Below are 15,589 nucleotides of genomic sequence, written 5' to 3'. Positions count from 1 at the left end.
AACGTTCTTAATGAATGTCTTTCGGTTAAAGCCGCTTTATCGTGCCACAAAAAAGACAACAATAACAACAATTACAACAACAGCAGTCGTGACAACAACAACAGCCTTTAGTAGCTCGACTAAAAAACAAAAGGCCAACAGCAGCAGCAGCAGCAGCAGCAACAACAAAAACTCCTCCTCAACAACAACAACAACTTTTGATAATAGCAACAATAACAATCCGCGCACTTACAACAACAGCAGCAAGTCGAATAAAGTGTTTCTACATTATATACCACGCGATCCGCGTCTAAGAATTTTCAATAGAACCGCCACGCTGTATAAACACTTGGCCCAGCCCAAACGCACTCTAAGCGAATTGAATATAACTGAAGATTTGTGCAATTATGGTGAATTAATTGGCGGCAGTGCTAGTGACAACAGCAACAATAACAATAACAATAACAACAACAATAACAATCAACAATATTATTATAATAAAAACAACAACAACAAAACACAATTGAAATTTCAAGGTTAACTATTCAAAACGAAAGCAAACTGATTTTCCAGTTTAAAAAAGTTTTTGATTTCTTCTTGGAAAAACTTCAGTCAGTACGCAAACGTACAGTGTGAGGAGTTTAAGAGGTATGTCTTATAAAAGTAAATCTAATATAATGTTCATTCACATGTTTAGTTTATATATGTCCATATGATTATCATAAAGCAGACTACTATGTTGCAAGTTTTTAAGTTTTTAAGTTTACTTATAAAATACAGTCAGTTTTATTTTCCATATATGAAAAAATTCAATTGAAGCATTATCTAGCAATACATTAAAGTCTCTATATAAGCTCAATATTATAGAAAATTGTAACTTGAAGTTTTCTAGTGTCTTGATACTAAGTGAAGATCGATATCAATAACGATTTATATTGAGCGCAAAGCAGTTGGAAGCTGGGTCTGCGAGATGAACTCTAACTCTGAGTCTTTAAAGCTTACTTTCAGAAAGCTTGTATAGCTATGGAAATTGAAGAAAAAAATTTTTTGAACAGTCAAACCTTCTAGCTAAATCTGTATTAAAAAAAAAAACAATTAAAACAACTAAAAAATGTGAATAAACTAAAATAAATATTGTTTTTTCACACAAGAATTCTAATCAATATTTTAGTAAAAAACCAAATTTCAATTTGAAAACTTTTCACGCTATTCACAAAACTGATCTAAAATTGTCCCAAATAAATGCTAGTCATCTGAAAGCCTCAATAGCGCTCTATAAATAACTGCAGACAGGCAGTTTGAGTGCCAAATGCGAAAAACATAAACAACTTAGAAGATTCGTAAATAGAATTCAAGCAAATCGAAATTCATAATTTCGAAATTCAACTTAGAAATCAGCTGTTGAGTGCGAGAGTAAAAGAGAGATTAAATTAAATATTACGCTAGTTTAGCTCTCTCAGCTATTTATATGGGGTCAAGTTGAAGGCGTTTGTCGAAATGATTTTCTTCGTTTGCGGAAAATGTTGCGAAATTGTTTGCCAATTCGCTGAAACAGTTTGTGCGCGAATTTGCAAACGAAATGTCTTCTTGTTGTTGTTGTTCTCGCTCGTGTGACAGTAGCAACAAAATCGAATTGTTTGCAAACAAACCAGAAACAACAATAAAAGAACAACAACTTTTGGCACCTTTATATTGTGCCTGAGCGAATTGTTTTATGGTTCGTGAAACGCGTTTTATCTGAAGCCCCAAGACATAAGCTGCAGGCGTGGCTCGTAAGTGCAACTCACGCAACACGCGACGCAATAAAATCGCCGCAAGTTCTGCACTTTTGCAATTTAAAGTTATGACAAACGTTTTCCAATTAATCAAAATGTCTTAAAATGGAAAGTAAACTTTTAGAGAAGCGCAAACTTAGTTTTAATTTGTTTAAAAGTTATGAAAGTCTTAAAGTTAAAGCTACTTTAAGCCAGTAAAATGCTTAACGGGAAGTGAAAACTGCATTCAATTCTGTTTGCACAACTTTTTATTTTATTATTGATTATTAAAGTTGATATAATACCATAATAAATTACTTGTATAACTTAAGCTTATACAAAAACAAAAAAATAATTTGAATTTTAAAAACAAATCAATCAATCAATGAATTTTAAACTGGAAAAGGGAATTTAGAAAAGAGAAAACAAAAAAGCGTAAACAAGAAAAGGGAAAAATGGGAATTTAGAAAAGAACACGTCAAATTAGCTTTTGCTTGGATCTCCAAGCGCATGAAAAAGCAAAAAAAAAAATTAATAAAACTTTCATTAAAGTTATAAACTGAATCTTAGATTAAACTGCATCTGCGGTCATTGAAGCTTAACGTAAAGTTCTAGAAACTTTTTAGCCAGGCTTAGTCCTCTAGCTTTTGTTTAATACAATGTTTAAAAAGCTCATTAACATCGGAAAGCTTTTGTTTATTTGAATAAAGTGAAGCCAGGAGTTGCAGACAGCCTTTTTGAAAGTGCCTTTGTGAAATTTATGTTTTTATTAATATTTTTTATTAATTTTTATTAATTATTTATTTAATATTTTTGCAAAATTTTTATTTAAATTAATTTTTATTTAAATATATTTATTTAAGATTTCATATAAATATTCTTGACATTTTTTTTTATATATTTATCGTAATTTCTGAACAATTTCTTTCTATTTTCCTTTGACAGAGTTGATAATTTGGAATTGGGATTAAGGCGAAACGTAAGCAATCCAAATCCACCTACAGCTACAGCTACTTAATAAACGATATAGAAATTCTTGCTGAAATCTATGTAACTGTGTTCACAATTAATTGCAACAACAAGTGCAAATTTTACAAGCTGCTTTTAAAAAACAAAAACAAAAACAAAAGAAACTAAATTAAATTAAATATAAAATATTGAAAGAGGAAAGTAATTCGACTAGAGCCTAAGACAAAATGGCCAAGCCAACAGCTACACAGAGTGACAGCAACAACTGCAATAACCAACGCAGCGATGGCGGCAGCAACAACATCAGCAGCACAAATGCGGCTGCCTTTAACAATAATAATAATAATAACAATAATAATATCAATAATAGTAGCAGTAAATTGAATGGCAGCATTTGCCAACCAACTCTACCCGCTCCAGCCAACACGCCGCTGAACAAGGCCATCAAGCACGACCTATTCCCGGAGGTAACATTCTGCAATCTATCCGTGGAGGAGCTCAACGATGGCGCCGGCCATAGTCGCATGGTGAGGAATAGCATCATTGCTGTGGATGGCGATGGCACCTTGACCAGTCTGATGACCGGCACTCAGGTGAAGAAGCGCAAGCGTCTGATATCGAATGAATCGGGAGACTCCATTGACTCGAGCAGCACCGAAAAGAAGACACCCAAAATGCCAGACGGCGGCTATGGTTGGGTTGTGGTCTTTGCCTCGCTGATGATATCGCTCATTTGGGATGGGTTATCCTTCTCGTTTGGTCTGATCCATACGGAACTGTTGGCCTACTTTGGAGAGTCGCCAACGAAGACGGCTTGGATCAGTTCCTTGTTCTTCTCGGTGCCGCTGCTCATGGGACCCATCTGGTCGAATCTGGTGGACAAATATGGTTGCCGCAAGATGACCATTCTTGGTGGAGTTGTCTCCGCTTTGGGCTTTGCCGTCTCCTCCGTCTGCAACTCCATTGAAATGCTGATGATCACTTTTGGCATTATTAGCGGCCTGGGCTTGGGCATTGGCTATGTGACGGCGGTGGTATCGATTGCCTTTTGGTTCGACAAGAAGCGCAGCTTTGCCACAGGCATCGGCGCCTCCGGCACGGGCATTGGCACATTCATTTATGCCCGCCTCACCCAGTACCTTGTGGATTCGTATGGCTGGCGCGGAGCGACACTTATTCTAGGTGGCACCATGCTCAACGCGTGTGTGTGCGGCGCTCTGATGCGCGATCCAGACTGGCTGATCGAGGAGAATCGGCTGGAGAGTCGTTCTCAGAGTGTAACCACATTTTCCAATTCGAGCGTTTGTCTGGAGGAGATTAAGAAGCTGCTGGACACTGGCATCACCAAGGAGGCCGTGCTGGACACGCTGGTCACCAAGAACAACACCGAGGCCAATCAGCAAATCGATGATCCGCTCGACACAAGCCTCAAGCGATATCGCAGCGAACTCTTTTTGCCCACATTTCTCAGCATTCAGGAACTGGACAGCATTTGCGAGGTGAAGAGCTTGAGTCGTCGTTCGCTGCGGCACAAGGAAGGCGCCGAGGCGCCATCGCGTGAAAATCTCCTCTCCATGTCGTCAGGAGCCGCTGCCAATGGACCCACGGCGAATATTCTCGGCTCACCGGACGATACGCTCATGGGCGGCATACCGGCTGAGGTGGCAGAGGCGGCCAAGAAGAGCTATTTGGCGTCGATTGAAACGCTGTCGCCATCGGAGAAACGCTCCACGGTGGCGGGCACACCCATTGGCTCGCTGCGCTCCTCGGACGAGGGCTATCTCACCCAGAAGCACAACGAAGCGCATTATGCCAGCTCGCGGTACTCCCTAAATGAAAATCTCTTCATGGCCAAACACAATTCGGCTTCGTTGTCCAATTTGAAGGTCAATGAGCAGCGACACAACTCGGTGGATATACTAAGCGACGATATGCACACCTATTACATGTCCATCAAGGAGGAGACCTTCGCACTGCTCGACCAACAGCCGAGGCATCGACCGTTCGCCGCTGGTGCCGGTGCGTCCACTGTGATTGCCATACCCGAACACGAACAGGATAACAGCGAGCTGGCCTTGCGCCGTTCACGTCTGGACAGTATTACGGGCATACGCCGTCTATCGCGCTCCAAGAAACCCAATCCGCATCGCTCGAATCTGCGTCGCAACATCTCCATTAGGAATTCCAATTTCTTGAAGGATATGCGCATACATCGCAACTCCATACATTATCGCGGCGCCATGCTCAATACGCATCGATATCGTCTGCGTGCCTCCTCCTGCCCCAACATCTATCGCAACTCAATGACCACCATTGCCAAGGAGGAAGAAGATGTGAGTAAAGAGACTTAGATTATAGAGAACTTAGGAGGCGAAAAGATCTGAATTGGAAGTATTTTAATTTAGCTTAAAAATTTTCGAGCTTCACTTGAAGACAAAAGAATATATAGAAAGAATAGAATATATAGACAAAATTAAAATGAATTTTGAAAATTTATTTATCATAATAATAACATAATATTGTGTGAGAACTGAAAGTTTTTTAATGCAGAAATATTTTATAATATTTCTTTGGAATATTTAAATGGAAATGGAACCAAAGAAAGTGGAAATATAGCGAACTTATAAAACCAAAATAATATAACTAAATAGAGCTCATAGACTTCAAAATCGTTTCAATTATTTGCTTTGTTCTTACCGTATGTTTTTCTAATATTCATTAATCTATATAAAATATATTGTTATAATAATCTTGTTTAACACTTATGATAGAAAGTTTTCTTTAGCTGAATAAAATATTATTTAATATACTGAATGCCTTTTTTAAGCAAATATAGTAAATATATTTGCGTGCTATTTGGCCTCATTTGAACTCATATATATATATTATATTACACAGATTAAGTATTCTATTTAGTTATAGATCAATTCTTAGTCAGTTTTTAACTCGCTCTGTGCAGTTATCAGGCGACTTGGAGTCCAAGTCCAAATCATGCTGGGTCGCTTGACAACCATTCGCTCTGTATTCAGCTCAAGGCGCGATTATCGAGGTTCTATGAATATAAAAATAAATAAGCTTATGTATAATATATATATTTGAAAACATATCAATATATGTATATACTGACCGAGCTAAGCGTGCTACTGATAAGCGGCCATTCAGACAGCATTTCGTTTCCGTATTGCCTAATTTTCTGCACGGCAATAATAATGTATTGTATTTTTTGTTATCTCCCTCTCCCTCTCACTCTCTATTTGTAGACCTGGTATGAGAGTTTTGTGGACACTATGAAATCGGTGTTTGATTTCTCGCTCTTCTTGGATAAAAAGTTTGCGCTCTTCAATCTATCGACATTGTTTTTGTTCATCTGGTAAGTACACAGAATGAGAGATCGTTCATAATCCGAAGGTCTCAATCTGCGCAACTCAAAATCTGTATCTGTAGGCAAAAATATATTTATATATGTTTGAAATAGCAACGACCATAACGAGTCGAAAAACTGCCCAAGTACAAATGTCGCAAACAAATTTTGGCAAATGCTCAAAATATCGTCTATTATAATGAAATTATGAACCCCTTGATGCGCACATAGGGGTACTCAAGCATTGGCCAATGCATAATTCAAAACAACTACAACTTGTACTGATTGCTTAGAAGATTAACGTTCATTTGTTTATTAACAACTATATATATATATTTACTACAGGGTATCAGCTTGTCAACTATTTATATATTAACTCCAAGCAAACTGTCTGACATCATATCATTCTAATCTTTTAATAAAATAATAAACTGTCACGCACATCAAGTCAATTAGCTAATCAACTTGTTACAGGGTATCACACAGTCATGTTGTCAATTTGTAACGCAAATAACCGCAAACTCAACAAAAACTGTCATTATCTTCACTCCATGCAATGTCAATAACATAATACTTTTTACAGGTTTATCATACCCTATCTTTATCTGCCCGATTACATGAAGAATTACAACTATGAAGTGAGTGTTAGCGCTGTGCTCATATCAGCAATTGGCATTGCGCAAACTGTGGGCATGATTGGCCTCGGCTACCTGGGCGATCTGCCCTGGATGAACATCAATGTGTGCTATTCAATATGCATGTTGGGTAAGTTCTTATCGCAGCTACAAGATATGGGGATTTATTATGAGGGGGTTAGAGAAGCATTATTTAAAAGTAAAAGCAGCTGGTAACCATTTTTAGCTTTCTATGCGATTTTCATTTACATATTAATTCGCCTTTCTATGTGATTTTCACAAATGCAAAAGATTAATCAAAAGCAAAAACCAAATTTTTATTGATATTGATTCATTGTCTTTGGTAGATATCTAAAAGTAATTGTCTATTATATAAGAACTTCAGAACTCTGGATTAACATTTCCAATTCTTGTTTTACAGTTTGTGGTGCTTCGGTATTTTTTATGCCCATGCTTATCACCAGCTACAATGGACTGATGACTATGTGTGTAATATTTGGATTCACTTTTGCCAGTTCGTTTTCGTTTACGCCCAGCATCTTGGTCAGTCTGGTTGATTTGGATGATTTCACTTGTGCCTACGGTTTGGTGCTGTTGGTCCAGGGCGTTGGCATGATTGCCGGCCCGCCCATAGCAGGTGCCATTTATGAGTATACGGGCAGGTATGTAGTTACACAAATTCCCAATCATTTTTAAGATTAATGATTCATTATGCGTTGCCAACAGATGGGACGACTCCTTCTACTATGCGGGCATATTTATAGCACTCTCCGGCGTCTGTTCGTATATGATTGAGTTCTGTCAGGAGAAAACAACTAAGGAGAGTGATAGTGATGTCTCAGAGACTAAAAAAGCTCAACTTTTACATTAGATTACTTATATGAACACTCACACATACACACACAATGTCAGTAGGATAAAAAGAAATATATATATATAATTCAAGGTACTAAAATTGACAAACTTCAGTGCAATTAAGCAGCACTGCGGCCTAAAAAACACAAGAGAAAACAAAAATTAATGGACTAGCATTAAATGTTATCAAGTTTCTTATGTCAAATGCTGTTGCAGCTAAAAAACAAAACAAAACTCAGAGCGAATTAGTAGATAAATAATTAATTGTATTGAAGCAAAAAAAAAAAAAAAAAAAAAAAAAAAAACTTTGACTTGAAAACTAATTATTAAAACAACTATATTAGTTAAATAAAGCACTAGGACAACTACATTGTACGTATACTCCAATACCACACTAATAAAAACAACAACAATATATACTAAAAAGAGATCGAGAGAAATTCAATATCAATTGCAGTGCATCACTGCCATGCGCAAAACGGGTTCCCCATATTGTCTTCTTTATAAACGCGAATAATAGTTAGAAATAAACGTTATAAAAATTCAAAAGCAAATATATCTTAATCTTATAAATGCCTCAATTTTGCAAGAACAACCAAATGATATACATTGACTAAACCAATCTATGTAACGTATACAATAAATTCAAAGACAATTTTTCAAACAATCTAAGCGAAAGTCTTCAAGCATATAGAAATTAACAATAGTCAGACTTGTGAAAATAAAATAATGTTGAAATACAAGTTTAACACCCGAATTGCAATTGATATGCAAGCCGTTTTTAAACATTTTCATCATTAAAGAAAAAGAAACAAAACCGTAACAGTTCAAGTATTATTAAAAATATAAATCAATTGAGAGATACACGTAGCGCACTGAGAACAATTTAGCCTATGCCCAAAAAGCAACTAGAATTATATATATAAAAATGACTATAAATATATAAAATAAAGCACATTTCAATTTAGTTTAAAACCAAATTAACTAACGCCTAATTACAACTTCTACATGCAGCTGTAGTTGTTTCCAAAAAAAAAAAAATGTAAAAATAATTTTTTGTAGACCTAAGCACAATATTTAGCAAATAAAACTATATAAAATTAAAATGCAATTCTAAACTGTTTACAAACATCAATTAACTAAACATAAATCGATATATATATATACCTTATATTTTAAAAATATTATTCAGCAAACAATAAAATAATAATTTTGAAAGAAGAAAAAGTATGTGGATTGTTTTCATTAATCTCCCTTCATAGAACAACAACTTTTGGCTTGTATTTTGTAATATTTATTGTGTATATATTAATATTATACTGCTTTGGGTCTGGCAAATACAAATATTTATAAATAATTTGATTTTATTTCTGGTTTGTTTGTTTAATCTTTTCTTTCGGTTTTCTTTTTTAATTTTAAATATATATAAACTTCGTAATTGTCGGCGACGTAATCGATTTGTTTTTGTGTTTTCTTTTTTGCTTGTATAATAATTATGTATTAAACTTATATAATATTTATTTCATTCTTTTGATGCATGTCTGTGTTTTCCTTTTATATTTATATATCGTTAATTGTTATGCAAATCACACAAAAACAAATCAAATGCGACAAAATATATATTAACAAGTCAGAAACACATAAATGTTGTATAATGCAGTAGAAGAAAAGCAGCCACCACAGAGGGGGAGAGAAACGAGGGGTAGATAAACGAATCACAATGAGACAAATTCACATATAGTATGTTTATATAGAATATATATATGTATATATATTTTACATGTCATTCATCAATTACTGCTCAGCCAAAATGTAACTAGCGAACTAACTAAATGTACACAAAAATATGTTTTTGTTTTTTTTTTTGTTTTGTTTCATATATACGTATGTTTAAAGTTTACAAAATTTAGAAATCACGCACGACACATTTTACATATACATTTGTTAATCTGTAGTTTATTTAAAATTGAATTTAATGATGCATTCATTTATGATTAGTTTTTTTTTTGCTATTCCATTTTCAGCGATTATTTTAGTTTTTCTGTTTAACATTACGCTTAGTGTCGAAGTCGTTTCACTAGTTTTGCGGTTTACTATTTCTTTGCAGCTAAGTTTATTTTTACGGGTATTCTTTTACTTGAATAAAAAAATGAAAACAATAGATCGGTCTGCATCCACTACCTTCTAAGAGTTAGTCACTAGTAGCTTTTACAGAAGCGGCTATCAGCTATCGGCTACGGCTATCCCAAGTGCAGGCAACGGCAAAAAAGATTACTTTATTCCTAGCAGCAACCACTATTGACTGCACCACCCGCACCGCCGGCGCCGGGTAGCGCTGGATTTGTGGGCGTTGCCTGTTGCCCGATTTTAATGCCATTTGCCTTGAAATAATTGAAAGAGCAATTAATCATCTTATTTATGAACGCTTTAATCCACCATTTCATACCTCATTGTTTATGTCGAATACACCCTCCTGTATCTTCTCGTAAATCTCTTTGGCTGTATTTATGAAGGCCTCCTCCACGTTGGCCGCTGTGCGTGCCGATGTCTCCATAAAGACTAGGCCGTGTTCGCGTGCGAATGCCTCGCCCTCCTCCTTTTTCACTTCACGCCTCGAATCCAGATCGCTCTTGTTGCCAATCAGCATGATGACCATATTTGAGTTTGAGTGCTGACGCGCATCCTCCAGCCATGTGGTCAAATGATTAAAGGTCTCTCGCCTTGTGATGTCGTAGACAAGCAAAGCGCCTGCTGCTCCACGATAATACGATCGTGTTATAGATCTAATTTACAAACAATGGCAAACAATTGTATATTGAGGAAACTTTCTGCTTTCTTATTAACGCACCTGAACGCCTCCTGGCCTGCTGTATCCCAGATTTGCAATTTAATTTGTTTGCCATCGATGGTGATCATGCGTGCACCAAACTCCACACCAATTGTCAGATCATGCACCGGCTGGAAGCGCTTGTCCGTGAACTGCAGCAGCAGACATGATTTGCCAACGCCTAAAAAAACGTACAACAAAACCAAAAACGCATTTAGTAATTAGCTGTTTATACAATCTTAAACGTTAAGTGAAAGTTTTTTCTTTCACAAAAGTAAAGCCAGCCAGACAGACCATTAAAATTATTCCACTTAAAAAAAAAGAGCTCAAAATAGCTGAGGAAATCTGATATCTATACTATATATCTTGACAAATGTTGTATAAGATTTTTATAAGATTTTTGTATATTAAATATATATTTTTATGTGGAATAGGCTTCATATGCATTGACTGAAATTTAATTAAAATTTGTTAAAATCAGAATTTAAGATTTTCCCAGTAGCTGCAGCAGTATTTGTGAATTATGGAGCATGGGGGAGTTGTCGATAAAAGTTTCTGACTGTGGAACATATTTGCACTCTCTCCTATAAACATCTCTCAATACATATATATGAATATATACCATGGCAGAGAAACGCTCGTTATTGTGATTTAAATAACACAAAAAACTGTTTATCTAGACAAACATCATCTAATAGAATTTGTAATTCCCTGGTCTGAAAATTATTTTTAATATCGCAACTATAAAATGATATCATAGCAATACCATATGTTGTTAATATTATTTAAGACTCGTCACCATTAATCAGTTTTCTCAAAAATTAAAACAAAAACCGTTTAATCGAGAGCAAAAAAAATCTGGTAAAATTCCTTATTGGAAAAAAATGGTAGATAACAGCATGAAGGAAATTTGTAAGCTCATGTAAGAAATCAACAGCTGTTTAATAAATGTAAATCAAAAACGTTGTCTGTGTGTATGTATATATGTATTTGTATATACATATGGACAGTGCTGATAAGCAAGGCAGAGTGTAATGAAATAGATATTTGGTGCAGTCTTCTGCAAACTGCAAAACAGCAAAAGTCACGCTAAAATTCGTCCAAGCAGAAGTTTGCGAGCGATTTGGGGTTGTTGGTTTAGATGGGTCGAGCAACGGTTGACTCAGCAGGCAACAGCAGGTCGCTAACATACGACTGCTCCCCCTGGCGTATATACACAGTAAGGCAACTGTTAACTTCAACAGTGTGGAGTAACGCCCGCGCCTTTCTACGCCGAGGCGTTGTTATGGTTTTATTGATTTTTCCTTGCTGCGTGGGCTATCGTGGGCTGCATTGCAGCTGCTCGCTGCACTTGACTCAGGCTTGAACTGCAGCCAAAGGGCAAGCACTCTGTTGCAAACACTACGCAGTTTGGCGTTTTTTGCTGCCTTTGTTTTGTTGTTGTGACTACACAATTTTCGCTCTATAAATTTTCACAGACACTTTCGTATGGTATTCGATCAGCACTCACCAGTGTCGCCAATGATAATATATTTGAACAAATACGCGTAGGACATGTTTGCAATTAGTTAGTTTATAAATTCTAGTATGTACTTCTTAAATAATTATGAACGCAGTTAATAGCAATAATACGCAATTCCAATCCGAATAGTTTTGCAAGCTGACTGATGATGACGACTGGTGCTGATTAACGATAACGATAATATGTAGCCAGGGCTACAGAGAATTGTGAATGCAGAGTTGCCAATGAGCCCAACAGGCTGCAGCAGACTAAAAACCGATATCGATAACCCAGCCCTATATGTATGTATGTCGCAGTTTTGTCAGAAATTTTCTCGCACAAAGCGAAGTATTGTAGCTCAATTTATAATTAATTTAATGTGAAATGTGTAAACGAAAATAATAACTAACGTACATTGTTTAAACTAATTGCTGCATTTGGCTAGCCACAAACACAACGCCTGCGACTTGTAGAGCGTTTGGCTCTCCCATATTTTACACAGCTTTCGTTGTCTACACAACTGCTGGGCAGCAAAAGTCTTACTGCCCGTATCTGTGTGTGTGTGTGTGAGTGTGTGTTGTTTTGTTCCTTCCTTCCGGCCGAGGCAAGGTGAAACATGAAGATGGCTGACGGCTCGACAATATTGCGTAGGAACCGACCAGGCACAAAATCCAAGGTAAGTCATAAAGAAAAATTAATTGAATAGCTCTTTAATCTAGTATAACTTTCCCCTGTTAAACAGGATTTCTGTCGTTGGCCCGATGAACCGCTTGAGGAAATGGACAGCACACTGGCTGTGCAGCAATACATACAGCAGATGATAAAGCGTGATCCCTCAAATGTGGAGCTAATATTGACCATGCCAGAGGCGCAGGATGAGGGCGTCTGGAAATATGAGCATTTGCGGCAATTTTGCATGGAATTGAATGGGCTGGCCGTGAGATTGCAAAAACAATGCTCACCCTCGACGTGCACACAGATGACGGCCACCGATCAATGGATATTCTTGTGTGCGGCACACAAAACGCCCAAAGAGTGCCCTGCGATCGATTATACACGTCACACACTGGACGGTGCTGCTTGTCTGCTCAATAGCAACAAATACTTTCCAAGCAGGTATGTTTGTTGATTTGCTTAAAGCAACTAAGCCACATAATGAGTGAAGTGTTACGCTTAATCACAGAGTTTCGATCAAGGAGTCGTCGGTGACGAAGCTGGGATCGGTGTGTCGACGTGTCTACCGCATATTTTCGCATGCATATTTTCATCATCGTCGCATCTTTGACGAATTTGAGGCTGAGACGTATTTATGCCACCGATTTACACATTTTGTCACAAAATACAATCTCATGTCCAAGGAGAATTTAATTGTGCCCATTAACGAGGAGGAGAATGCGGCACCCGGCGAAAGTGAAGCCTAAAGAAACAACAATAGCAACAACAGCAACAATAACAAACACAACAACAACAAAAACAAACAAACACAACAACAATAATAATAGGAACACCAATAACAACAAACACACAAAAAGCATAAAGCATTAACAATGATTGACAAACAAAAAACGCAATCATTCATACATACACACAACTCACAACTCACTTAAACATATTTATAATATATATATATATATTTACTAATAGCTTGCATTAGATTCGAGATAAACGCATTATTATGTTTTTTGGTTCACAACCCGAGCGACCAGAAACAGAAAACAAAACAAATGGAAATTCGAATTGAGCGGCATATTTAAGAGACAGAAAGAAAAACAAAACAAAACAAAATTTATTTTGCAAATTCTTGTGTATGTAGTTCGAACGACAAATATATAAAAATCTATATAATTATTAACAACCGCAAAATAGTTTAAACATGGCAACTACAAATCGAACGATGCGTCACTTGATTCCGTAATCGTTTAATGATTATATATATGATTAAATTTTTATTTTAAATAAATTATACGTAGACACACTCACACCCATTAGGCACAATAGATTTTTCCTTTTTCCCAAGCAAACGAAAAGCCCTCTTAATGAAACGGAAAAGCAGTTGTAACAAAAACTATTAAGTGAAGTTTACTATCATAAACTATAAACAAAAACCAGAAAAACAAAAAAAAAAATACAAAAGAAAAGAAAAAAGAAAGCCGAACAATTACAATAAATCGAAACAAGAAACTAATTATTTATTTACATATTCCAGTTTCTAGACAATGTTCGCCTCCAGCATGCGCTGCTGGGCCACCAGACGCTCAAAGCCCAATCGACTGAGATCAAGTGTTCCATACTTTCCGTCTAATATAAGTTCGGCAATGGCCCGACCCACCGCTGGCGTCTGCTGTATGCCATGGCCACTGAAGCCAGCAGCGATGTACAGATTCCTGTAGTGCGGATGCCGTCCAATGATGCCATTGGCATCGAAGCAATTGTGATCGTAGTAGCCGGCCCAGCTGCTCTGCACCTTGACCGATTCGAAGGCGGGCACACGGCTGGCCAGTGTGGGCCAAACATCGGACTCAAAGTAGCCATGGTCAACGTCGAGCGTATCACAGTTGGGCTCCTCATTATCCGCCGGACTGCGACCGCACAGAAAATTTTCCCCGAGGCCATCGCGTCGGAAGTACGTGCCATCGGGATCGACGGTCATAGGCGTGGCTATGCCCGGACAATTGCATCCCTGCGTATTGAAGACGTAGACATAACGCTTGCGTGGCTCCACGGGCAACGGAACGCTCAGCAGCCCCTTGCCAGTGCCAATGTTGGCCAGACGTGCCACATGCCCAGAGTGTGCGCCCGCAGCCAGGACGCAATTGTCGAACTTCACAGTGTGTTTGCTATCATCGGCAGAGGTCACCACAGCAGCAGAGAGCTGACCAGCTGAATTGTACTCAAAGCCCGTCACCTCTCCATTGGCAAACTGAGCACCATAGGCGCGTGCCTGCTTCTTGAAGCCCATTAGCAAGGCCCAAGGATCAAACCAGCCCTCTTTGTTGAGACCGTAGCAGCCCAGCTCGACGTCCTGTGTGCTGAGCCAGGGAAAGCGACTGCGCAACGCAGCCGGACCAAGCAGCTCATTGCAGGCGCCCAGTTCATTCTGCAGCTTAGAGTTGCGACTGAGAATTTCGGCGCCATTCGCGCTGGCCAAGATCAGATATCCATGTGGCTGAAAGTTCAACTCCACATCGCCCAAATGACTGCGGCAGTCGGATATGAAATCGTAACCAAACAGCGACATATTTATGTTCTCCGCCAGCGAGAACTGTTGCCGCACGCCGCCCACTGACAGCACAGTCGATGCAGTCGTGTACTGTGGGAGAAAGCACACCTTAGTGTGTGGTCTTTAGCGTTTTTGGACGCAACTTACGCCTGAATCTCGCTCCACAACCAGCACGCTCAGTTTCTTTTGCTCTGCTCTCTTCTTGAGCCAGTAGGCCGAGGAGGCGCCCATGCCGCCGCCTCCAATGATCAGAACATCACATTGTTTGGGCATCGAATCCCCGCCAGCTGCAGGTGCCTGCTTTCCGCTAAGCGACCGCAACTGATGCTGCACTGCAGCCGTTCGCAAAACACGTCCCAACCGAATCATTTTTGCAACAACACTGCGACGTCTTGCCAATTGAGTGCCATGGCAATCAATTCACGAGCACCGATTAGATTTCTCGACGCTTATCAACTCAAGTAAATAAATGATAGTGGCTTAACAAT

General features: G+C 38.1%; 4 protein-coding genes across 5 annotated transcripts; 2 read left to right on the top strand and 2 right to left on the bottom strand.

The window, feature by feature from the left end:
- Positions 1–532: 532 nt before the first annotated feature.
- On the top strand, positions 533–7,832 carry LOC111597682 (monocarboxylate transporter 14). Of its 2 annotated transcripts, none has more exons than XM_023312512.2 (6): positions 533–627; positions 2,679–5,035; positions 5,963–6,072; positions 6,647–6,828; positions 7,120–7,360; positions 7,425–7,832. In XM_023312512.2, exons 2-6 carry the CDS (start codon positions 2,930–2,932, stop codon positions 7,567–7,569), a joined length of 2,784 nt encoding a protein of 927 aa, XP_023168280.2. In that variant the 5' UTR covers positions 533–627; positions 2,679–2,929; the 3' UTR covers positions 7,570–7,832. The 2 variants fall into 2 exon arrangements, with proteins under 2 accessions (XP_023168280.2, XP_023168281.2); XM_023312513.2 differs by lacking the exon at positions 533–627 and adding an exon at positions 1,525–1,751.
- A 1,700-nt stretch (positions 7,833–9,532) lies between these two features.
- Positions 9,533–11,939, bottom strand: LOC111597644 (ras-related protein Rab-2A). The gene is made up of 4 exons (XM_023312450.2): positions 11,891–11,939; positions 10,402–10,561; positions 10,000–10,336; positions 9,533–9,934 (listed from the first exon to the last, which is right to left on the bottom strand). Exons 1-4 carry the CDS (start codon positions 11,934–11,936, stop codon positions 9,836–9,838), a joined length of 642 nt encoding a protein of 213 aa, XP_023168218.1. The 5' UTR covers positions 11,937–11,939; the 3' UTR covers positions 9,533–9,835.
- Positions 11,940–12,194: 255 nt separating this feature from the next.
- On the top strand, positions 12,195–13,371 carry LOC111597642 (MOB kinase activator-like 4). The gene is made up of 3 exons (XM_023312447.2): positions 12,195–12,557; positions 12,624–12,997; positions 13,065–13,371. Exons 1-3 carry the CDS (start codon positions 12,498–12,500, stop codon positions 13,300–13,302), a joined length of 672 nt encoding a protein of 223 aa, XP_023168215.1. The 5' UTR covers positions 12,195–12,497; the 3' UTR covers positions 13,303–13,371.
- A 668-nt stretch (positions 13,372–14,039) lies between these two features.
- Positions 14,040–15,514, bottom strand: LOC111597638 (FAD-dependent oxidoreductase domain-containing protein 1). Its single transcript, XM_023312443.2, has 2 exons — positions 15,249–15,514; positions 14,040–15,191 (listed from the first exon to the last, which is right to left on the bottom strand). The coding sequence occupies exons 1-2, from the start codon at positions 15,468–15,470 to the stop codon at positions 14,091–14,093; spliced, it is 1,323 nt and encodes a 440-aa protein (XP_023168211.2). The 5' UTR covers positions 15,471–15,514; the 3' UTR covers positions 14,040–14,090.
- Positions 15,515–15,589: the final 75 nt, after the last annotated feature.

This window comes from Drosophila hydei, unplaced genomic scaffold (assembly GCF_003285905.1).
Source record: "Drosophila hydei strain 15085-1641.00,03,60 unplaced genomic scaffold, DhydRS2 tig00008122-arrow-pilon, whole genome shotgun sequence".
Classification (NCBI taxonomy): Eukaryota; Metazoa; Arthropoda; class Insecta; order Diptera; family Drosophilidae; genus Drosophila; species Drosophila hydei.
The sequence above is the reverse complement of the archived record's forward strand: the minus strand, read 5'-3'. Positions and strand labels throughout refer to the sequence as shown.